The sequence below is a fragment of the Trachemys scripta genome, chromosome 3 (assembly GCF_013100865.1).
Source record: "Trachemys scripta elegans isolate TJP31775 chromosome 3, CAS_Tse_1.0, whole genome shotgun sequence".
NCBI classification, from domain to species: domain Eukaryota; kingdom Metazoa; phylum Chordata; order Testudines; family Emydidae; genus Trachemys; species Trachemys scripta.
Genome location: NC_048300.1, coordinates 112,894,596 through 112,919,907, shown reverse-complemented (window position 1 = coordinate 112,919,907; position 25,312 = coordinate 112,894,596). Strand labels below are relative to the sequence as shown.

At 41.7% G+C, this 25,312-nt stretch overlaps 1 protein-coding gene across 1 annotated transcript in view; it reads left to right on the top strand.

The window, feature by feature from the left end:
- Positions 1–24,738, top strand: part of PKIB (cAMP-dependent protein kinase inhibitor beta) — a 92,138-nt gene extending 67,400 nt beyond the window's left edge. The window contains exons 2-4 of the mRNA XM_034765761.1: positions 13,917–13,981; positions 15,939–16,119; positions 23,506–24,738. Of these exons, the coding sequence (XP_034621652.1) occupies positions 15,966–16,119; positions 23,506–23,588 (237 nt within the window). The 5' untranslated portion in view covers positions 13,917–13,981; positions 15,939–15,965 and the 3' untranslated portion in view covers positions 23,589–24,738. The remainder of the gene's footprint in view (positions 1–13,916; positions 13,982–15,938; positions 16,120–23,505) is intronic.
- The last annotated feature ends 574 nt before the right edge of the window (positions 24,739–25,312 follow it).

The following is a 25,312-nucleotide window of genomic DNA, read 5'->3' as shown; positions in this document are numbered from 1 at the left end:
GATTTCAGAACAAAAAACAAAACAAACCAAAAAAGAATTAGAACAGAAGTTCCTGAAGTGTAGCCTATGGAAATTGCAACAAGACTGTGGCCTAAATCAGCCTTATATGTTCCTGGTTACTTGTCATCTACATGAATATTAAAGTCAGAGTCAGTGCCTCTAATGTCACAGCAGTAAGAAACTTCATCAGCTCACACAGGGACTCACCAGTGTACTGAAGTGATTGGCACAGCAACACTAGTCCCATTTTGCCTTTATTACAGGGCTCACATTCCAAATGGACATGTTCTATCAGGGCTGGTTCCACAAAGGAGACCTCCTACACTTCAGGTCAGATGTACCAGCACAATGACCCCCTGTTGGTTCGTGTTTCAGTGAGTTCTTGCCAGGAACCAACTGCACCAAAATGATCCAGCTGAATTGACCTCCTTAAGCGCAGTTCTATATGCAAAGGCAAGGGTCTTCGTCAACTTTATGGACGGTCAATGTTTTATTAACCACTGACTTAGCATTCTACAACATGAATGAAATGCCAGGATCACTGTCCAATGCCCTATCTTCCTAAAGCAGCAAAATAAATTGGCTTTTTCAGGGTTTCTGTAGACATTAATGGGACAAGCAGAGAAATGGGGCAGTGAAGCCTATATCATTGATGGAGCAGAAGGGGTGGGGCTTGTAAGAGACAAGAACAAATAATTAGAGATGCAGAGAATTTTGTAGGGCATTCAAAGTGAGAACAGGAAGCATGAACTTGATGCCATGGAGAAGAGGGAGACAGAGGAGGGATTCAGATGGGGGTGAAGAGATTGGAGTGATGCACAACAAAGGATCATAACTTGATGATGAAGACACACTCACTGATCCTTTGAATTTGTGAACCATTAATGTAACAAGTGCCAGCATTTTACCCATAAAGCTGATTCTCATGAAATCTGGCCAAACAATAAAATCTAGAAGCGTTTTAGATTTAAAAAACTAATTTATACAAGGGGGTGTAAGCAGATTGCTGCCCTAAAAAATAAAGTCATCCATATGCTTATGTTCTTGGACTGTAAAGACCAGAAATGGTTTAGCTTGCCAGTCCTTTACACGTTCTCCTTTAGAACTGGGTGAGTAATTGATAGTGAACAGTATATTTGAGAAGTTACACCTCAAACTGTCTGAGAACAGCTTGTGACTTTCTGAATCAAATTATCTTCCCTTCTCAAATGTGTTCATTTTATTCTCCAAATAATTGTGGTGAATAATTCTTGGTCTGCAGGTGTAGGGGTTTCTATTTCAGTGTGCCCACCCTATGCTGGAGTCAGAATGAGAATATGAGAACTTTGAATCAAAAGTATTGCTTACCCTCTAGCAGAGTTGGCACTCCAGTATAATAGATCTAGTTACACCTGTGTCCATCTACTGTGCTTACCAAGACACAAAATATTACATCTGAGGGAAAAGATTCTCTCCTCCCTATCTCTCTTCAGGCAAAGGGGTCTTAAAAGGACATGATTGTAAAGATGACTGAGGATGAGAACTGTCACATCAGTAAGTAGAATTGGGCCCAGAATAAGAGAGAGGATGAACTGGTCCAAAGCCCTCTGATGTTTACTTCAGTGGGCTTTGGATCAGCTTCTACATGAGAGAATACTTCACCACTATGCAAAAAATTCTGCTCTCATTTGAGCCAATGTGAATCCAAAGTGTCTCCATTGACTTCAGTGGATTTACTTTGGATTTACAACACAATATCCAAGAGCAGAATTTGGCCCTATATTTTTAACAAATATCCATGAGCAAAACCAATATATTAAATACTTCTAATACTTTAACTATATAATCAGTGTTACCAACTAAAATGCAGTAAATATCTTCACTGATCAAAATATAATTACAATCCCATAATTAGATTTTTTTTTAAATATTAACCCACTCCTAGATTACTTATGTAATTTATTGAATTGGTGCAGGGAGAATTCTTATTCTAACATATAAAAAAAACCCAACAACCTGCTGATGAGGATCATAAATGTGATAGGTTTTACTGTCAAATTTTATCTGGCCATGAACTTGGGCTTGATCTACTTAATTTGAGGGATTAAAACCACAAAGGGTTCATGCTTTTTGTTTGTTTTAAAATAAAAATTAATCTGAGGGCCTGATGGCTCAGTAATGAGCAATTTAGAGGCTTTCACACCTAGATTACTAGTTCAAACCTATTTAGGTTGGCAATTAATAAGAATCATTATTCTCTGATCACTATTTGGTGGCCAACATGAAATGAGTTGATGTTCTCAGTCCATTTCATAATGGAAAGCATCCACTTCATAAAACGTACTATCACAGTTGGGAGTCTTGCAGGAAGCCTCAAGATGAAGAGGTGGCAAGGACTGGGTAGCTGTGGAGAATGAAATATCTTCTAATCCTTGAAGGCAATCTCCACAGAACAGATCTTAGGCACAATAATGCAGAAACTTGGATTGCTACTTCCTGTTCTGTTGACCAATAGAAGACTTCACTTTTAGGGCAATAACTCCAGAATCTCTCACAAGAACTATATTCAATTTAAGGGAGTAGAAAATGACATGACAACATGTGCATCATCATCGAACATGCATAGTTTACTAAGGGACCATTGCACCAGCGAATGTGATCACAGTTGATGGCTTTGCACCAGGCATTGTGTAGTGAAGTTCCTAGATCTGGCTCAATCCTGTGAATCCATAAATTTCTGGGGTGGCCCTGTGAGTGGCACCAGGTAGGGTCAGAAAGTTCACCTCTTCAAGTGTCAATGGAGAGTTTGAGAACATACTGTTCTGGGTGTCTTTGTCCATCTTGGAGATGCAGCCAAAGAGCATGCCATGCCACTTTTGAATATAATGAGTCATTGAAGGAAGGCCAGATCTCTGTGAAATTATGACATTTTGCACAAAGTCAAATAGCAATACAGGTAGTACACAGGTTTCACAGATCCCAAACTTTGTCTCAGTGCAAAGATGTTTTTGCATCCCTAAGCGAGACATGGACTTCATGCAGGAGGCAGCAAGACCTATTCATCAAAGAATGTCCAGTTTGCTGAGACTATTTGAACCCTGCTTACAGCCTAGGTAGATGAACTCATCAACACTCTCCATGGTACTCAACCCCACTTGCACTGGTGTAGCTGATGGCCCAATTCTGAGATTCTTGACCTTGGTCTACTTCTACGAGATGTTCAACCCTGTAATATGAGCAGCATCTTAGAGACTTCGGAAGTTGGGGCTGAAATTTTCTTTCTTCTCCACAAGCAAGGCAGCATTGTCAGTGTAATCTTGGTCGGTGAACGCTTCTTGGCCAATCTTGAGTCTGACCTGTGGAGCAGTGAGTCTTAATATCCAGTTGATAGCTTGACAGAATAGTACCGGGACAAGAATATATCCCTGCTGCACACCTAAAGTTGTATAGAAATGCAGTTAAAGCCAGGAACCAACACTTTTGCACCAGTACCAATGTAAAGATCATGCATCAGATTTAGCAGAACATCTGGGACGCCAATTCCTTTCAGTGAGAGCCAAAATGCTGGCCCATTGACTGAATCAAAAGCCACTTTGATGTCAATATATGCAACGTGAAGTGGGCAGTTACATTCTCGGTGCAGCTCATCCAGAAGCTGGAAGGTAACGACAGCATCCATTGTTGACCACCCAACAGTGAAACCTGATAGCTGTGGATGATGATATCTGTTAAGGAGTGGCTGCATCCCACCAAGCAGAATCTGAGCAAAGACCTTTCCAGGGAGCAATAACTATCAGATTGGCCTGCAGCTGCCACACTCGAAGAGGGATCCTTTACTCTTGTACAGGACACTATGATGCCATCTTCCATTCTGCTGATACTTTTCTCAAAGCCCACACTTTTAAGAAAAGTTGGTGCAAGCTGATGCTCACTGGTTCCAAAGTCACCTTTTTTTTTTTGAGGAGCGCAAGTGGAATACCATCAGGTCCAGCAGCACATCCTCGGATGATGGAGGATAAATGTTCATCCCTGGGTCTTCAGCTGTGCAGTTTGCCGAGACCTGTAGCTCTGGACAGTTGTCAGCAGGCATGTGGTTCAGCATGCTTTCACAATGTGTTTTCCATCTGACTAGGACCTCATCCATCGATGAGCAGGGGGAGCTGTCTGATTTTGTGATGGGGATGTTAGATGTTTGTTTACGGTGGCTAGCCAGGCATGTGATGACTCTGTAGGCAGGATGCAGACTGTGGAATGTGCAGCATGCACCATGCTTATGAAATGATTTCTATCCCTCTGAAAAATATAGCAAATGACAGCTGGGGTTTAAATAAGAACAGTTAATAAAATGATGGGATCACATTATTTCTTAAAGTTATTGACTCTACCTGTGATTCCAATACAGAGTCCTCAGGTTTACATGTCTGTATGTGGGCATGCTGGGCCAGTTACCGACATGTTATTGTAAGCATGCTGATCAAGCATTGAAATAGCTATTTTGCTGATACTTAGGATGTGATTCACGTGACTTGGACAAGTGCATATTTTCCCCCAGTTTGTGGATTGCAAGCAGAGATAAGCACCCCTCTGCAGCCCAGACTTAGGTGCCTATCTCCATGATGGGGTGGGTCTTCGCACACACCCCTCTGGTCGGCATCTCCCATTGACTAGCTTAGGCAGCTCCCCGCCTAATGTGTTGGCTTTGTGGATCACAGTCTAAGGTGCTAGCTCTTCCCTTTTAATTATATAGGGAGTCTAGTTGCCTAGCTCAGACTCTGTAGATCTCAGTGTCATTTCTGTTATTTTTGTAGGTACCTAAAAGTTAGGCATTCAGTGACATTCAGTGTTGCAGCACACAAGTCCCTTTGTGGATCTGGGGCCTAAGTGATATGACTAACATCTGTCACATCGAGGGAGAAAACTGCATGCAGTGGAGCATCTTGTTTAGTAGGGTTTTTTTCTCCAGCAATGGAGTAAGCTAATTTGAGAATGGTGGCATTTGCCGCGTATATTAAGAAATCTAATTATGGTATAACTCATTGCTGGATCTTTGTATTGATTTTCTGGCAGCATCCACAAGATCTTAGTTAGGCGCTTTCCAGACAGAAAAGAAGGCTCAATCCCTGCACAAAGGAGTTCATAAAGCAACAATAGACAAATAAACAGCTTGAGGCGCACTATATATGTACATACACACACAAGTATACTATCAGCGCTAAATAAATGCAATACATATAAGGCCAAATTCAGTGGTACTCTCTGGCTGCTTTGTCCTGCTCTGGCAATGCACAGCAGCCACACGCCTAGTTTAGCTGACTGGCTATAGCATCCAGAGTATCCTGATAAATCTGGCCTATTAAATAGGACATGTAAATGATATCCAAACTACTCCTCAAGCTTGTCATTGCCAGTCAGCAAGTTTTCCAATAGGAATCAGGGCAAAGGTGGATCATGAATGGAGTAAGGATATGTGTAGCCTTTGGGATACACTCAAGAAGTGTATTCTGTGCTGTGATGAATGTAGGAATTTTTGGGAATATGTTTAGGAGCCATATGTGCGCCTTAGTTTACCCACCCCTTTGTATTGCTATACACAGAATATACATGGATTGACTTCTCCTAGGGGAGAGGGGAATGAGGCATAGCAAGGTGTCATATATTTTATCTGGGTTGATACCAGATACTTTAACAAGGACTGGTTGGAATCCATGTATATGAATGAACGGCTCAGAGGAGACAACGAAAGAACCAATGACTGGGACATAAATGCTTTCTAACCGGGAAGCCAAAGCAGGCTGAACATGTGAACACAGCATAGCTGGAGTCAGGAGAACAAAGGAACGAGGTTTCCGGTGGCTGTTAAAATCTGGGCTCACAGACAGAGAGACACAGAGACAGGGAGCCAAGATGGCTCCCAGATGAGCCTACCACTGTGTGGCCATTTCTTCTACTAATACTGGACTCCCAGTTGAGCGTGGCTTTTCCATATTAATCTAAGAATTTTTGCATGCTATGCTCCTATTGGCTAATAATACTACCTTGTTTTGAAAAGGCTGCCTACTATCGCTGCAGATGCTTGCTGGGTTGCATTGCTCCCTCAGAGGCTAAAACCTCTTTCAGCAGTCTGATCTCAGTTGGAGTCACTGGGGAGAGCCACAGAGTGAGAGAAAAAAAGGATGCTGGAGCCAAAAGGTACAATCTTGGATGTAGATAGCTCGGGAATTCACCCTTGTATTTTGGGTGGACCCTTGGGTTCTGGCATGCTAATGGGGTTACTCCTGGGAGGTGGTTGAAAGGCTGGGAGCATTACACAGCCTCTATAAATCCATGATACATGCATAGGTAGCACATTATATATTTATGCCACTTATTCAATAGGGAACAGAAACACTCTAAGACTGGATGGCCACAGCACTGGAGACAGCATTTGGCTCGGTTTGCCACTGGGCTTAATTTCTTATTATATAACAGGGTCTGGGCGTGATTGATTTCTTTCAGCCATGTGCAAATACAATAGGCTTTATCTGTTTTTTGTTTTTCTCTCTAACTGCATTACCTCACTTGTGGATGTGACTAAGGCTCTTATCTGTCACAGCTCGTACCCTTCCAAAGTCATTTGGAATGTGATTGCTTTCTTGGCTAGTATTGACTGTCTTCAGCAAATGTCACTGTATTTAGCCTAAATTTTACTTACTGACAATCATTTGTGAAATAATTTTCAGCATCATGCCTCTCCCCATTTTTTCTTTTTCAGTGGAAAAGCTGGAAAGTTACTTTATAAAATGAAATAACATTAGTAACTTCAAAGTGTATCAGTGCTATACAAACCAAATATCAAACCCACAACCCACACTGAACCTATTCTATTCTATATGGATTTTTTATACCATGCTTATCACTGTAGTATCTGTGTGCCTTCCAGTAGTGCATTAAGCAACATGACCACACATCTGTCGTGCATTTGTTCTATCATCCTCTCCCCAAGGGGGAGTGTGTGTGCAGTGGAGTGTTTTGTTTTGAAAAATTTTTCCTAATACACACACTCACTCTCTCTCTCTCTCTCTCTCTGTGCTGTGTTTTTCTGTTAGAGACGGACAGGTCAGAGGAATGTGCCCTGCACTTAGAGCAGAATGTGCTGAAGCTTGTGATGGTCCTTACTTCCCAGGGGAGTTCGTTCCACAGTCTTGGACTGGTCTGCAAGAAGCTGTCTCACGTACAGACAAGCTTTACCCTTATGTTAGAGAGGTCCATTGTGCCAGAGGTGTGAAAGTTGTTGACCACAGTCTTCATCCCTGAGCTTTAGTTATTCTTTTAGATACCCTGGGTCCAGCAGCTCCTTGAACATAAGGACTAAGAGCTTGAACTTGATTCAACATTCTATGGGAAGCCAGTGTAGAGAGCAGAAGACAGGCCTGATACGTTCACAATAGCCAGCGTTGCTGAGATATGCTGCAGAGTTCTGTACTAGCTGGAGTTTCCTAAGCACTGAAGTCCTCAGGTATTTTGCATTGCTTTAATCCAGCTGAGAGGACTGGACAACTACCAAATGTGACGGGTTCGGTCACAAAGACCTCCTTGGGACTGTCACCTGATGTGCTGAAATTACCTCTGAGCCCATTTTCCACTGCCAGCTTGGGACTCCAGAACCCTGCCTTGTTGAGCCAGATATGCTAGCCTGCTGCAACACAGACCCAGGGTCTGGATCACGCCCCCAAAGCTGCAGACTTTAACTAAAAACAGCTCGGCAGGTTACCTGTTTCCAGCACCCAGACACCCAGCTCCCAATGGCATTCAAATCCCATATAAATCCATTTTACTCTGTATAAAGCATATACAGGGTAAATTCGTAAATTGTTCGCCCTCTATATCACTGATAGAGAGATATACACAGCTGTTTGCTCTCCCAGGTATTAATCACTTACTCTGGGTTTATCAATAAACAAAAGTGATTTTATTAAGTATGAAAAGTAGGATTTAAGTGGTTTCAAGTAATAACAGACAGAACAAAGTAAGTCACAAGTAAAATAAAACAAAACACACAAGTCTAAGCCTAATTCATTAAGAAACTGATTACAGGTAATATCTCAGCCTCAAAGATGTTCCAATAAGCTTCTTTCACAGACTAGACTCTTTCCTAGTCTGGACCCAATCCTTTCCCCGGTACAGTTTTTGTTAAATCCAGCAGACTTCTCAAGTGGTAAGCAGGGGTTTTCTCATGACTGGCCGCCCCTTTTGTCCTGCTCCATCTCCTTTTATAGCTTTGGCACAAGGCGGGAATCTTTTCTCTGTGCTTGTCCCCACCCCTGCCTCATCAATGGAAAAGTACAAGGATTAAGATGGATTCCAGTATCATGTGACATGGTCACATGTCACTGTAAGACCCCTAGTTTCCATTTTTCCTGTGTTGGCCCACACATACACAATAAGGCATGCAGGTAAATAAACCATTTACAACCAATTTTTCTAGTCAGTGGGAGCATTAAGATTCTAAACCACCATTAATGGCCCACACTTTGCATAATTACAATAGAACCTCAGAGTTATACTTCATATTTCTAGCTTCAGATACAAGAATGATACAATCATGCAAATAGGAAGAATTGTTTATAACCTTTGTTATGATACATTACAAGAGGCCTTTTGCATAAAGCATATTCTAGTTACATCATATTCATACTCATAAGCATATTTCCATAAAACATATGGAGTGCAATACCAACAATACCATGTTTTAAGTGTGACCTTAAAAACACTAAGAGAATCATATGGAAATGCATTCCATCAGCTTGGAGCAGATCCAAAAGAAGCCCTATAGCTGGAAATTCCACAGTGCACAAATGCCATAACAAGTAAGTGTCAGGTCCAGAACATAAGACCCAAGCAGGAACACAAACATGTCAAGCTTCAGAGAACAGAGGGAGCCAAAAGAAATGAAAAGTTTTTTGAGTACAAATAACAAAGGTTAAATGTTATCCCCAAGCTTATAAGTAACCAGTATAACTACATAAGACTAAGAATATGTCAGGAGTTGTGGAAAAACTCATACATGCTGCTTCATTGTTAATGGATTGAAAAGGATGACACAGGGATGTAACTCAGTCTCACTGTGTGGAATGGCACTTGTGCTTTCTCTTTCTGAGTCACAAAGTAGAGTGCAGAGGCCCATGTAGTCAGCGCTCAGGATGTGGGGAAAACCACTTTGCCATGTCCTTGCTTTCATTGTCGTCATTCATTAAGAAACTAAAGGGATGGGGGGAAATCCAAGTTGAGGGTTTTATTTTCCTTTCTGCTTTAATTTTTCTGTGGTTTGAGTCACTTTTGCGTGTTAGTTATTGGGAAGGGTGTTGTTCAGTGGTTAGCATAGCTCAAGACACCTGGATTTGGTTATTGACTCCATGTGTGACATTGTGCCAGTCACTTACACTTGTCTGTGCTTCCCTTTACTCATCTGTAAAATAGTTACAATGCTCTCTTTCCCAGTGTGTTGTGAGTTTTATTCACATTTGAAAATCACACTGAGATCCTCTGACGAAAGGTGCTATCCATGTATCTATCTGTCTAGGTTCCTGTTTGGTACCCATCACTATAGATAGCTGAATATTTCCCCAAAATGAACTAATGAGAACTCATTTGTTGGACCCTGGCTCAATCTCTCCCTTCTGCATAGGAAGATGCTGGAAAGTAATTTCCTCTCTTCTTCTTCTCTTCTTTTTCTTTGGTGTTGCTCTGGGTGTTATTGGGGAAAGATTAGGATAAAGAAATAAGTTTTACATTTATTTGTAAGGGCCTTGAGGTCTGTGATCATTCTTCCCTCCTCTGGAATTCCAGAGTCTTTGGACTGTTGCTTAGACCAATCTCTCCCCTTTTCTTGTGAGTGTCAACTTCAAGGGTGAAAATGTCATTGTTCCTGTGGAATGTCACCACTGAGGGAGGTCTTGGTCCCTTATTGAGAACACACATTGGCTCCTTGCTATAGAAGGTCTTAAAAAAGAGGGTCAATATGTTGGTTTTCTGTGGGGAGGGAGGTCTGTGGAGAGAACAGAGCAGTGGGTTGATGAGCTCTTTAAAGCCGGTGTTGCCTAGGAGCCAGGCTGCTGTGTTTTGGAACAATCAGAGTATTTTTAAAGTCAGGACATTCATTGCCAAGTACAGCGAGATGCATGGACCCAGCCTGGAAGTCACAATGGCTAGAATTGGCTAAGCCATCATCTGCAGCCACTTTACTGGTCTCAGGTGACAGGGTTTTGGCAGCTGTAACTAATTTGGCATCCAGAAACAGTGAAGAATTGAGACAAACTCCCAGGATACAGTCTAACTGGAATATTTGATAGCAGACTCCTCATATGGTGGGAGATACAATGATGGTGGCAAGCTCTTCAAATGTTTCCCTCTTCCCACCAGCAATAGTATTAGCATATATTATGAGGGAGTCCTAAGTATAGAAGAAATTCTTAGGAGTAGGTAGTAATGCCATCAGAGCGTATCACAACATAAGAGGTTATGAAAACACAGGAACTGCATAGCTAAAAAGGTGTCATTTTCCTCTCGTTTGCACTGCAGGCAGTATATCATTTAATAGGGGCCTAGGCTGCTGTCACATGAAAACCCTCTTGTAGCCAGAGAACTTTGGAGAAAAATGCTATAAGAGCACAAAGTATTATTATTATTTACAAATGAAAACAATGCAAAGCTTTTCATGAATAAATTATGACTTAAATGATGCTGACCATGCATTGAGAGTCCATCAAGGTACAGAATAAATCTTAATATGGCTCTGGTCCATTAACTCTTAGTTACTATATACCATCTTTTCCAGATGTTCTTGAGTGTAGTTCTCTGATACAGGAAGGCTTCTTAAAAAATGGACTTTCAAAAGGTGACAGTGTTAAGGAATATAATTCTCTCTTTGATGGTGGGCAGAAAGTGTATTTTCCTAAGAACCAGGTGTAAAGATTTAGAAAAGACAGACATGTTTAAGAATACCAAGTGGAGATGTTTTTTTTCTTTCTGTTTCTTGTGTGAACTGGCAGCAATACCAATGTCAGGCACTATGACATTTCATGAGGATTAGTCAGTCCTCCCAAGCAGAATAACCACAGTAATGTGTCTGTGAGTAAGCCTTGCATTCAGGGAAAAGACGGGAGAAAAAAGGCTTCAAAAATATGTGTATCAGTGATTTGTCTGCTTCCTGATAGAGTGAGAGAGAGACATTGCTGACAGTGAATATGGGTCAGGGCATCTATTACTCCCATTCACCATGAAACACTTTATTCTTGATCCTGAGAGTGATGTTGACTTTAAAGAAAGTAATTTGGTCTCTTCCTTTGGCATTTGTTTTTAATAAACCCTGTCAGCTTCTGTGAATCATTTCTCTCAGGAGACTGGAATGGTGGGTATGCCACTGACAGAAAGTCCTGCAGCTAAGTAACAATAAGCCAGCGAGCTCACTTAAAAAAGAATATTGGTTGTTTGCCTGTGTCAAGGCTGCTTCCCCACTTTGAACTTTAGGGTACAAATGTGGGGGCCTGCATGAAAACTTCTAAGCTTAACTACCAGCTTAGATCTGGTTCGCTGCCACCATTCCCAAAGCTAATTTCCTTCCCTGGGAAGCCTTGAGAAATTCTTCACCAATTCCCTGGTGAATACAGATCCAAACCTCTTGGATCTTAAAACAAGGAGAAATTAACCATCCCCCCTCCTTCCTCCCACCAACTCCTGGTGGATCAAGATCCAACCCCCTTGGATCTAAAAACAAGGAAAAATCAATCAGGTTCTTAAAAAGAAGGCTTTTAATTAAAGAAAAAGGTAAAAATCATCTCTGTAAAATCAGGATGGGAAAATAACTTTACAGGGTAATCAAACTTAAAGAGCTCAGAGGACCCCCCTCTAGCCTTAGGTTCAAAGTACAGCAAACAGAGATAAACACTCTAGCAAAAGGTACATTTACAAGTTGAGAAAACAAAGACAAACTAACACGCCTTGCCTGGCTGTTTACTTACAAGTTTGAAATATGAGAGACTTGTTCAGAAAGATTTGGAGAACCTGGATTGATGTCTGGTCCCTCTCAGTCCCAAGAGCAAACAACTTCCCAAACAAAGACCACAAACAAAAGCCTTCCCCCCTCCCCCAAGATTTGAAAGTATCTTGTCCCCTTATTGGTCCTTTGGGTCAGGTGTCAGCCAGGTTACCTGAGCTTCTTAACCCTTTACAGGTAGAGGGATTTTGGAATCTCTGGCCAGGAGGGATTTTATAATACTGTACACAGGAGAGCTGTTACCCTTCCCTTTATAGTTATGACAGCCTGTCAATATTTTGTCCAAGTATCCAAAATATACCTGTTTAATTTCTGATAGCTACAATAATGAATTTTACCTGGACTATGGACAAATCACACTGTAATTGACTATTTCTTTCCCCCGCCCAGAGACTGAAACTGAGACATTACGGTACACCAGATCTTTTCAGATACTTGGCTACAATAGATAGTGACATAGTAGTTCCTAGCTCTACCTACACAGGCTAGGACAATAGAGGGGTACAAGGGTACCATAGGAAGGGGAGGAAGTGGGCCACAGAAGGCATTATAGTAAAAGAGAGTTAGGAAAATAAATCTCTGACAATATTAAAATATGGGCTTTTTTACACAATACAATGCCTTATTATTCTGAATAGGGTCTTTCATACATGCCTGTTGGTCTCCAGGTGGAGTTATGGTGTTGGTTTTGGCCTATAAAGTTTAGAATCTGCCTACCTGAGGGACAACCTCTCTCTTCATGCCATATAACCACAGCTGTAATTAGAGAAGGAGTCTGAGCTGGAGCACCCTGGGGTTAAAAGAGAAGGGGCTGCAGGCAGGAAGTTTTGGGTGGCCCTCAACTTTTTGGCTCACTCCTCCCTTTGATCTGAAATATCCTAAATCTACTGACCTTTCAGCAATGCTGGAAAGGGAGGAGGAAATGAGTGGAGGTGTTTGTGGGTAGCATGGGGTATTTTTGATTAATTTTTGGCTGGCTACACTGCAATACACTGGCCACAAAACCAGGATGCTGGACTGGTGGACACTGAGGGGCTGTGTTTTCAGTTTTTCTCAGAAGTGCCTAGAGCCAGATATATTTTTATTGAATGTATAAATCTAAATCTAAGTAAAATAAAACAGATGCAAACTGTATGTCAAAATGCTTTCCAGAGTTACAGAATACAATTACAGTCAGATAAACTGTATCAGGGAGAAAAAAGAGGGAATAATGGAGAAAAAAGGTTTTCAGATGAAATTTGAAACGAGGTAGATGAAAGGAGACTATACCATACAGGAAGCTTGTTTCAGATGGTAGGAGCTGTAGCTGGGGAGGTTCCTATACATAAATTATATTGGGGGACAGAGGTGCCAGTTCCTGAGAGAAAAGAGTAGAGAGATCAGGTACATGACGTAGATTGGAAGACCTCCATTGTGGCCTTTAAAAACAGAGGCCAATTTTGAACTGCATCTTTAAATAAATAGAGAGAGAATGTGGGTGAGATAATTTATTTAACCAATTTCTGTTGGTGAGAGAGACAAGCTTTTGAGCTAAGCAGCTTGAAAGCTCATCTCTCTCACCAACAAAAGTTAGTCCAATAAAAGATATTACCTCATCCCCCTTGCCACCCTAATATCCTGGGGCCAACATGACTGTAATTGTATTCTGTAACTCTGGAAAGCATTTTGACATACAGTTTGCATCTGTTTTATTTTACTTATCTTTAAAAAACAGCAGTCAAAGAGGAACAATACTGGACTGGCTAGATCCACCACAATACCTGACTGGCTAGCTCAAAAGAGGAAGGAGCTGCTGTGGTATTGTGGGCTGGGCACCAGGAATAAGTAACAATGTTTAAAAGTTTAATGGCTAAGGAAGACACTGATTAGAGTCTTGCTCTTTTCTGTTTTGAAATCTGATTTCCAGCCTCTTTCCTTGCTGCCATGAGAAGACTAAGCACATGAGCAATAACTGCAGAACTCCTCTAGGAAGTAAGTAAAAACAGACAAATATTTATGATGAATAATGTATATGCAATACATAATCTCTCCTCTCAGTATTTCTTGTCAGGGTAGCATATTAGATAGATAATTATATCAGTTTATATTTATTTAAATCATATCTGGGCAAGATTGGTGAGGATTTGAACCTATAACCATTTGCATTCAAGGCAGGGAGGTTCCACTAGCCCACCAAACCTGCACTTATGGTGGCTGCACTTGTTTAAATAGCGTGGTTCATTTACACATTCATGTTGTGTGAAACAATTTGCTCATGCCTGTCACTACTGGCCATTAAAGTATATTTAGCTCTTGACAAATGCAAAGATGAATTTAGAATATTTATGCTTGAAATTGAAGCTAAACAACTGCAAGGAGTTTACAAGAAGGGAGGAAGAATAATCTTTGTAGCTGAAGCACAGGACTAGGAGTCAGGTGAAATGGGTTCTATTTCTGGCTCTGCCACAGCCTTCCTGTGTGACCTTGAGCAAATCATGTTTAATCTACCTGCCTCAGTTGGAGATACTAACTCTGCCCTACCACAGTGGGGTGTTGTGAAGCTGACAGTACTAGTGACTGTAAAATGCTATATGCTTCTGAAGTGAAAAGTGCTATAGAAATGAAACATGTTATAAGCAGCAGTCTAGACAGGAGAAATAGAGTGGCAAGATGATTTATATTTTCCTTTAAAAAAATCTCTTTAAATAGGGACAATTGCCATGAATAATGTCGGGGTAAGAACCTCAAAATTCCTAGTCTTCAGATCACGCCTCCTCTCCCTTCCCCAATTGACCATATTTATAAAAAAGACAATCAAACTCCCCAAAAGGAAGTAAATATTACTTTAAATGGAGCAATTAATATTTGATAAAAATTACTTTTATTGTTACCACAAATTATTTATATCATGGACAAATTGTTTTGTTGCTGTTAATTTCAGTTATTATTTGTAATTGTTACAAACTATTCATACACATTACACTTTGAAACACTATTCCCCCCACCCCACCCTGTCATGCCCCTTTGGGGGGGCAGACACTCCCACCTCAGCTGATATGCTACGGCCAGATCCTGCAAACACTTTTGCATGCAAATAACTTTTCTCAGTCCCCTAAGGCCAGATCCAAAGCCCACTGCGGTCAATGGGAGCCTTTCCACTGACTTCAGTGGGCTTTGAAGCAGGCTTCTAGTGCATAGGGAAATACTGGTTCTACTTATTTACACAAGGACATTATTTGTAAGAGACAACATGTCTTATTTAAACCTACTAAAAGTATTTCTATGGGAACAGGGCAAAGTAAAAGCACCTGTACTTGCAGGATAAAGGACTTTTGTGGAATTGTGAGGTTTTATGTTTAGTTCTTTGTCAGAACTAAAGCACAGAGTCCTTTCTTTACACCTTGCTCCAATTGTGGAAGGATTTTGTTTCAGCCTAAATAAGGACAATAATAATAATGATTAATTATTAATTAATACAACCCACTGACTGTTCCTCAGAGACAACATAGCAAGGCAGAGTTTCAATTCCCTTCCAAGTGATTGTGTGGTAAAACCACCTACAAAGAGAAAAAAAAAGAAAAGGGATCAGGACACACACACACACACACCCTATACAAGTGGCTCATAGAAAGGCTGCCTCTATTTATAGGTACCTTGTTGGTACTGAGAGCTATCCATTATGCTAGTCTGTGTTTGTGATGCTAAAGTACAAATAGAAACAGAAGGAAATGAACAGTGAAATGTTTTCTCAGATCATAGATAAAGTTATAGCAGCAGGGTATTGAAGTATGTGACATTTATTAAGAAAGCACTAGTTAGTCACTTTTCACAAGCCATTGGTATTTGATTGTTCAGAAGCTGACTACCTTCCATTGTTAAGTAACAGGATTACTGCATGTTTCAAAACAGACTACAGCCTTTTTTTTTTTGGTGTGTGTTCTGTCTGCAGATGTTGCTATGAAGAAAGAAGTTAGAAATGACTGATGTGGAGCCTGTGGTCACAGATTTTGCAGCATCGGGAAGGGCAGGCCGCCGAAATGCCTTACCAGATATTCTGGGTTCTCCAGCTGGGGCTGGGGCAGGGACTTCAGACCTGCCACACAAACTAGCTGAACTTTCTGTGTCAAAAGGTAATGCCTACAAATTGGTGAGATAACATGCAGTTATCCTCCATTTTCTCTCAAGACTTTTACCACTTCTTTCAGTTATGATGTCAAGTGCAATGGCAGTATTTCTTCTCTAGCTAGAACTAAATCTGCATCTGTTTTCCAAAGCAGCCATTAGTTGTGCCCATTAATTGGGAAAGGTTAATTTTATACCAGACTTCAGCTAAACTTGCCATATCCACCCTGTTGGTCACTAGCTGGGGAGCTGGAATTAAAAGATGAATTCCAAATCCATGCAGCAACAACAACAAAAAACAACCACCCACACCACAACACCGTTGTGCCTCTGATCATCTTGTTAGTTGGTTACTCGCCTTATGTGCCAGATTCTCTTCTGCACTGGGGTCTCAGCACAGGAGGGCAAGAGGTGTCATGAAGCCACTTACAGCACCCCAATTCCAAAACCACCGCAGCTTTGGCCCCAACTCAAGCATAAATCAGAGCCATCTAGGGATGTACCTATCACCCCAGGAGACCATATGCCAGCTGTAAGTTTGTGGAGGAGAGCTGTGTTCTGCCTTGTCCCCCTCTGCCAGGGTGGAGAAGGGGTGGTGAGGAGACAGCTACACCAGCTTTACCTCAGCTGAGAATTTGCTCAACCAACGGGGATTTTCAGCTAGTTTCTGGCCCTTTGGTGCTCTCAAAGAGAGAAGCTGTTCCTATTATTTATTTTCCATGATTGTCTTATCTGCAGTTTCATATAACTCTGAGGTTCTATAACTGATATTTCTAACCCACTGCGGATCACAGGGGACTTGTGAGAGGGTAATGAACAGGCAGACCTTTTCTCAGCAGATCCTACAGGAAGATAGAGCACTTGAGTAGAGGAGTAAAAAGGTATCAATTTGCCACCTGCTGGCTTGAAACGAGAAGGGTGGAAAAAGAATCAGAAATGTAGGATGTATGTGTTTGGCGAACAGAAGCACAAAGTTAAAGGGCAGAGCATTATAAAGTAGAGGGAGAAAGAGATGGGCACAGAAAGAAAAATCATAGAAATGTAAGGCTGGAAGAGACCTTGAAAAGTAATCGAGTCCAGCACCCAATGCTGAAGCAGGACCAAATAAACCTCCTAGACCATCCCTGACAGGTATTTGTCCAACTTGTTTTTCTAATGTCTATCCTAAATCTCCGTTGCTGAAGATTAAGCCCATAACGTTTTGTCCTACTTCGAGTGGACATGGAAAACAAATGATCACTGTCCTCTTTAGAATATAAGAACATAAGAACGTCCATATTGGGTCAGACCAAAGTTCCATCTAGCCCAGTATCCTGTCTTCCGACAGTGGCCAGTGCCAGGTGCCCAAGAGGGAATGAACAGAACAGGTAATCATCAAATGATCCATCGCCCATTCCCAGCTTCTGGCAAACAGAGGCTAGGGACACCATCCCTGCCCATCCTGGCTAATAGCCATTGATGGACTTATCTTCCATGAGTTTATCTAGTTCTTTTTTGAACCCTGTTAGTCTTGGCCTTCACAACATCCTCTGACAAGGAGTTCTTTATAACAGCTCTTAACATATTTGAGGTCTGTTATCAGGTCCTCCCCTTAATCTTCTTTTCTCAAGAATAAACATGCACAATATTTTTAACCTTTCCTCATAGGCCAGATTTTCTAAACCTTTAATCATTTCTGTTGCTCTATTCTGGACTCTCTCCAATTTCTTCACATCCTCCCTAAAGTCTGGTGCCCAGAACTGGACATAATACTCCAGCTGAGGCCTCACCAGTTCTGAGCAGGGCGGGATAATTACCTCCCATGTCTTATATTTGACACACCTGTTAATGCACCCCAGAATGATATTAGCCTTTTTTGCAGCTGCATCACATTGTTGACATATATTCAATTTGTGATCCACTAGAACCGCCAGATTCTTTTCAGCAGTACTACCACCTAGCCAATTATTCCCTATGTTGTAGTCGTGCATTTGATTTTTCCTTCCTAGGTGTAGTACTTTGCAGTCATCTTTATTGAATTTCATCTTGTTTGTTTCAGACCAATTCTCCAATTTTTCAAGGTCATTTTGAATTCCAATCCTGTCTTCCAAAGTGCTTGCAATCCTTCCCAGTTTAGTGTCATCTGCAAATTTTATAAGTATATTCTCTTCTATATTATCCAAGGCCTTTATAAAAATATTGAATAGAACTGGACCCAAGACTGACCCATGGGACCCCACTAGGTATGCCCTCCCAGTTTGACAACAAACTATTGGTAACTACTCTTTGAGTATGGTCATTCAACCAGTTGTGCACCCACCTTGTAGTAATTTCATCTGTACCCAATTTCCCTAAATTGCTTATAAGATTATCATGTGAGAATGTGTCAAAATCCTTACTAAAATCAAGATATATCATGACTACTTCTCCCCTATCCACTAGGCCAGTAGCCCAGTCCAAGAAGGCAATTAGGTTGTTTTGGCATGATTTGTTCTTGACAAATGCGTGCAGGCTATTCCTTATAACCCTATTATCCTCTAGATCCTGACAAACTGATTATGTAATAATTTGTTGCAATATCTTTCCGGGTACTGTAGTTAGGCTCACCAGTCTGTAATTGCCTGGGTCCCCTTTGTTCCCCTTTTGAAAGATAGGTGCTATGTTTGCTCTTCTCCAGTCCTCTGGGAACTCACCCGTCTTCCATGAGTTTTCAAAGATAATTGATGATGGCTCCAAGATTGCTTTAGCTAGAAGGGAAAGACAGTAGGAGTGGTCCAAAGATATTGCCTTAGGTTTAGGGGAGGGCAGCGGAGGCCTTAGTGCTGGCAGCCCTAAGAGTCTGACAGCAGTGAAGGCAGGTAATGGGAACTGAATCAGGCCCTAAGGTCAATGGAAAAACTCCCCTTCAGTGAGAGCTGGATCAGACCTCTAGAGAAACTGAGATCTTAACCTCTCCCTGCAGGCATTTGCATTATAAAAGAGACTGGCCTTAGTACTTGTAGCACTACGGGTATGTCTACATTGCTATTAGACATCCAGGGCTGGCCTGTGCCAGCTGACTTGGGCTGTTCAATTGCAGTGTAGATGTTCAGGCTCAGACTGCAGCTGAAGTTCTGGGACCCTCCCACCGCACAGGATCCTAGAGCCCAGACCCCAGCACAAGCCCCTGCATCTACACTGCAATTAAACAGCCCTTTAGCCTGAGTCTGAGTCAGCTGGCATGGGCCAGCCATGAGTTTTTAATTGCAATGTAGACATACCCCAAGAATCCACTCCACCACATTCTTGATACATATTATAATGAGAATTATTTATGTTGGTCAACGTATAAGATTTCATTTGACAAGAACTGTGATAAATCTTTCTACTCTGAGCTCAGCATGGTTCCCTTTATGCTCAGACTGGGGAAAGGAGAGCTGCAATAGTGTAATGAGGGTAAATGCAGGTAAATGGAGATTACCAACTTCACATTTGGGGAATATAGAGTGTAGTTTAGGTTCATTTACCCGCTTTTCTTTTTTTTTACCACTACACCACTGGGGAGCTGCCATTTCCATTACTGAATGGGATGTAGCTGAGAACAATGTGGATTTGGGCTGTTAGTCACAGCTGGAGCTGTGGAGGTGGAAACACTGCATTAGCCAAGCCCAATGAAATATTCATTGGCTTAAAAAAATCTTATTAAGCTTTATATAGTTCAGCACAATCACCCTTAAGAGAAAGACACATAACTAACTTGAATGAAATAGAGTTAACAAAACAACTGGAGATCAAGAAAGATTCCTCCCATTTGTTTAATTTTAGCCTCTGGAAAGCTTAGTTGTTGAAAAAAGAAAAGTGCTTCTTACAGCACAGAGCCTCTCCCCTTGGTCTTTTACCACATGAAAATGAACATGAAAGAGTGATCACCTTGTTAAAAGAAATGCCAAGGCATTACACAAAATGACATAAGTATTTAGGCTTCGAGACAGAATAATCATCCACTCCTGGTGCCCATCCAATCTATTATTAAGAACAAATAAAACAGAGATACAGTAGCTCCAGCAAAATGTGCTGCTTCTTTCACATGAATACAGGGATGTAATCTGCAGAGATTGGAAGAACAATGAATTATCAATTGCTCTTAACACTGTTGTAGACCAGTGCTGTTTCTGAAAAGGGCTGCTTTTGAATCCTCCATTTCTGATATCAGTAATTTGCAATGGTGAAAATGAGGTAATAGGAAGTTTGCACAGGATGGGGGTCAATTTGGCTCTAACTTTAGGGATGACTCAGGGGTGCTGTATGAGCAGAGAGTTCTCAGAGGGTTTCCCTGACACTAGCTACAGAATGGTTCTGTATCATTCTAGTACAGGGGTCGGCAACCTTTCAAAAGTGGTGTGTCGAGTCTTCATTTATTCACTTTAATTTAAGGTTTCACGTGCCAGTAATACATTTTAACATTTTTTAGAAGGTCTCTCTCTATAAGTCTATATTATATAAACTATTGTTGTATGTAAAGTAAACAAGGTTTTCAAAATGTTTAAGAAGCTTCATTTAAAATTAAATTAAAATGCTGATCTTACACCGCCAGCCTGCTCAGCCTCCTTCCAGCCTGGGGTTCTGTTCACCTCGGCCGGCAGTGGGCTGAGCGGGGCCTGCGGCCGGGACGCCGGCTGACAAGGGGCTGGCAGCCAGGACCCCAGACCTGGGGTGGGGGTTCAGGGGTCAGGGCAGAGGGCTGGGGGTGTGTGGGAGGTGCAGGGCAGAAGGCTGGGTGAGTGGAGAGTTCAGGGGTCAGGGCAGAGGGCTGGGGGTGTGTCGGGGTGCAGGGCAGAAGGCTGGAGTACTCGGCTCATGGGGGTGCTCCCAGGCTTCTGCCCTGAGCGGCTCATGGCAGGGGGCTGGAAGGGATATGCTCTGTTCCACAACCTTCCCCAAGGCCCCGTCCCTACCTCTTCTCTGCCTCTTCTATGGAGCAGCGAGCATGCTGCCACTCGTCCCCCTCCCCCTCGCAAGGGCCATCAGCTGATCGGTGCAGGGAAGGAGAGGAGGAGGGGCAGGAAAGCACCACACTGGGGGAAGAAGTGGGGGAGGGGGAAGCTTGGCTGCCACAGGACCAAGCTTCTGCCTCCTGTCCCCGCAGGGGAGAGCGGTGGGCAGGGGGGCTGAGTGGGGCCGGGGGCCGGGACCGCGGCAGGCAGCAGTGTGCCACTCAAAATCAGCTTGCGTGCCGTGTTTGGCACGTGTGCCTTAGGTTGCTGACCCCGTTCTAGTAAATGCCACATAAACCCATTTCAAGAATTCTCAATGTATGCAACAGATTGTAGCCCATATACATTGTTGGAAAGTAAATTTAGGACAAGACAATGGCCAGAAAGTTTTTAGGGTCAAATACTCAAAAGTTTGGATCCTCATCTGCACCTTTTGTGTCTGTAAAACAGAGCTGGAAATTTCACAATGAAAGGATTTTCTTACAAGGTTTCTGGCAATTCCTCCATCCAGTTGTGCGAGAAATACTTCAAGAACAGCCTCTTTTCCAGCTGAGAGGAGAAGAGGGGAATGATTTTATTTTTTAAAGCAAGCCATACTTTTCCGTACCTGAAAGGAAATTCAATTTGGGTTTAAATGTGGGTGGTGATCTTGGAGACTTTATCCAAATAGGTTTGTCCTTCCTTAATGCTTGTGGGCCATAAGTTTTACATTGTCTCCAGGATGCTGTAAACCACCGTAATACTGGTGAAAAGCCAAGAATGGGATCTGCAGATGCTCTTCCACATGGAGCAAAGGATGGGAGCTGCATACATTGGTCTATGGTGTAGCCCAGTATGCTGTAAAGATCACATCAAGTTAATGCTCAGATTCTTCCCCTTTGTGGGAATAACTTATTCTGTGCCTACCTAGAAATTGGCTTCCTGTGAAGGAACCACCTAGTGGTCAGCTCAATAAAGTTCTTTCTTACTGGCAGATGACCTCAATATGGCTTCTTTCTCAGCCAATCAGCGCTGGCTGAGCAAGGACTAAGAGCAGAGGATAAATGAGCTGTCACCACAGTCACTCTAGAACAGTGGTTCTCAAACTTTTGTACTGGTGACCTCTTTCACATAGCACCCTTTCACATAACAACCCCCCCCTTATAAATTAAAACCATTTTTATTATTTAACACTATTATAAAAGCTGGATGCAAAGTGGGATTGAGATGGAGGCTGACAGCTTGCGGCCCCCAGTGTAATAACCTTATGATCCCCTGAGGTTTCCTGACCTGCAGTTTGAGAACCCCTGCTCTAGAATTAGAGCTAGCTCATTGCAGCTGGATGCAAGCATGAGCAGCTCAATCAGGGTGCTAAGCAACTCATGAAGGGGCTGCTCTCAACTTCCACTCACTTCCCTGGGAGTTGAGGGGGCTCAGCACCTACAGCAGTTGATCAGAATCCTGCAGAATGGAGCTTGTAATGCTAGGGAGCACTGGCTCCGGAATTATGCTTAGTTGCATATTTTCACTCTGGCAGATATAAGATACACAGTTCTTCTTGCTAATGCTAGTGTTATGGCAAGTTCTCAGGACTGCTTGCTGAAAATTTACCCCTTAGGGTCTGACAGTCAAACTTCATAAGACTCAGAGAGCAAGTACTGTATGTTTAAATCAGAACTACCTGGTCTGAACAGATCCCTAAAAGCCATAGTCTGGCCTAGATTTGGGTGTGCAAATCCCATTGACATCAGTGGTTGCGCCACATGTGGCTTGAGGGCAGTATAGTTTTAGAAACGGTTGCTGAGCAGTAAAGAAAACAAAACAGAGGGCAGTTTACATTTACTTGTATATTTAATCAGTAGTAAAGAATTAACAGTACAATACATCCGAAGTTATATAGTGGAATTCTATTTTAATTATCTTTTCAGGCTACCATGGTTTTGTTGTATTCAAACAATCACTCTAACCCAGTCCATGAAAGAGTGAACTTTCTAAATCAGAAAGAAAATCTTCACCTTGCAAAGGCAAAGTGGAGTCTATGAAGCATTTCAATGCTAAGAAAAGTCAATCATACCATAACTGGCACCCCCATACATTGTAACATTCTCTATCTGCAACCAAGCAACACTCAGAGATATGAAATTCTTTCTTATCTTTGGAAATGACAAGAGAAAAATCAAAGAAATTATCTCCAATTTTAATCTTACAACCAAATACCCATTGATCAGTATAAGCACAGGACAAGCAACTCAGCATCAACAGGGAATTGCTGTTGGAAAATGAGATGCAAGTCCTATCTATTCTAGCTGTTGAATGGTTTTGCTAAAACATCTGTCACTGTGGTAGTTAAGAGCCACTTGATACTAGCAGTGATCAATAAATATTTATCTTTGATTAAATAGCCAATCTCTTGCATGAGAATGCATGTGCGAGGTGTTTTATCATGTATTTATGTCTCTTTAGATGAAGAAGCAGAGGGTGGAGAAATATCATCCGAAGCCATGTTGGAAAACCCAGAGATAGAAGGAAAAAGCAGTGCCTCCTAATCTCTAGAGATTGCTGGATTTACAATGTCCATCGACAGACTTTACAAATGTTCTGCTTTTCACAGGTTCCAAGCCCTAGTAGAAACTGTAGTGGTCTGGGCAGGACTATTCAGCACAATTGTATCTGGATGACATTAACTTGCAGCTACTACTTAGGGTTTTCATGCTGTTTTCTACTGTAGTCCATTAAAAAGCAAGTAATCTACAAATCACAACCAGGAAAAAGCTAAAGAATGTATGTGGTGTTTTTTAATTGTTATCAGTTGCACCATATTGATACTAATCCAACCAAACCTTTTTTGATCATTTCAATGATTATGGTTAACAGTTGTACAAAAGACAATAACTGTGCTAAATATAACTCCTAATTAATTTTCCAAATTATTTTTTTCAGTGACACCAAGTCTTGTTTCCCATCCAAGATGAGATTATGTCAAGTGTATTGGGATGCAGATAGGGAGGGGATTTTTCTGACCTTTAAAGATAGAAGAAACACCTACATCCATGATGTACAAACTTTTGGAACTTTCAGAGGTTTTGTTCTCTTTGGGAAGAGAAATAGGGTGAAAAAGCCTGAAACAAAACCATTTTTCACCTCCTCTTTTCCAAAATGTTCTATATTCTTCTTAAAAAACAAAAAAAACTTTTTGAAAATCTCTTCAGTTTATTCAGCCCTATCCCCAGGCAGATAATTTCTGGGTTCTTCTATTCCCAACAATCATACTCCTTCTGTCTTCTCTGTGCACAGCCTCAATACTCTATTTGTTCAGATGTATTTAAAATAAAATAACAACATTTGTAAGTGATTTAAATTGTTTACTCTCATCCTGGATATTAAATAGATCCCATCTCTTTTGTGTTCTTGAATCTTTGATGTCTCTCCTGTATGGCAAGGAATGAATCAGAAGTACCATAATACACAATGTTTTTGTTTCATTTGTGATTTTTTGGTTTGTCCGTTTATGACGGAGCTATTCCATTCATTCTGGGTTTACTAAACATATTTAAACAAAGACTCTCTGCCTGCACTAAAAGATCATTCATGTTTTGTTACAAAGATTGTATCCCTGAAAATATTTTGTATGGATCCCTTTATTATTCAGGATATAGAGTCACATAAATGCATGCACTTGTGTTGGAATCGGAGTCAATGGTCATTTGAAATTCTTACAAAGGTATAGAGTGCAGCTAATTCTGATAATCAGGCACTTCTATTTGCATAGTGTGTTTCTATTGGAGTATGGCTTACAGGTGGAGGTATTAATGATACATGGGTATTGGCAGTACTCAAAGGATGATGATCATAAATCCCACATGAAGCTAGAGTAATGGGGCTTTATGTACTGGCTGCCCTATAGAGGGATAGGGGCATGATGCGTACCCTAGCCTAGAGACAAGATGCAGAGCTGCATCACAATCAGTAGGCCAGTCTATAAGATGGCAAAGTGATCTTTTCTCTGCCTAATTCAGAGGAGGGATTTGAATCCACATCTCCTACCTCCCAGGTGAATGCCTTGATCACCAGGCTACGGAATTAGGGTTACCATATTTAAACATTAAAAAAAGAGGACACTCACGGGGCCCCGGCCCTGCCTCTTCCCCACCCCGCCCCAACTCCACCCCTTCCCCAAAGTCCCTGCCCCAACCCCACCCCTGAGCGCCCCTCATTCCCCCTCCTCCCTCCCAGCCACGCGAAACAGCTACCCGAGCGCTACCAGCTTCAC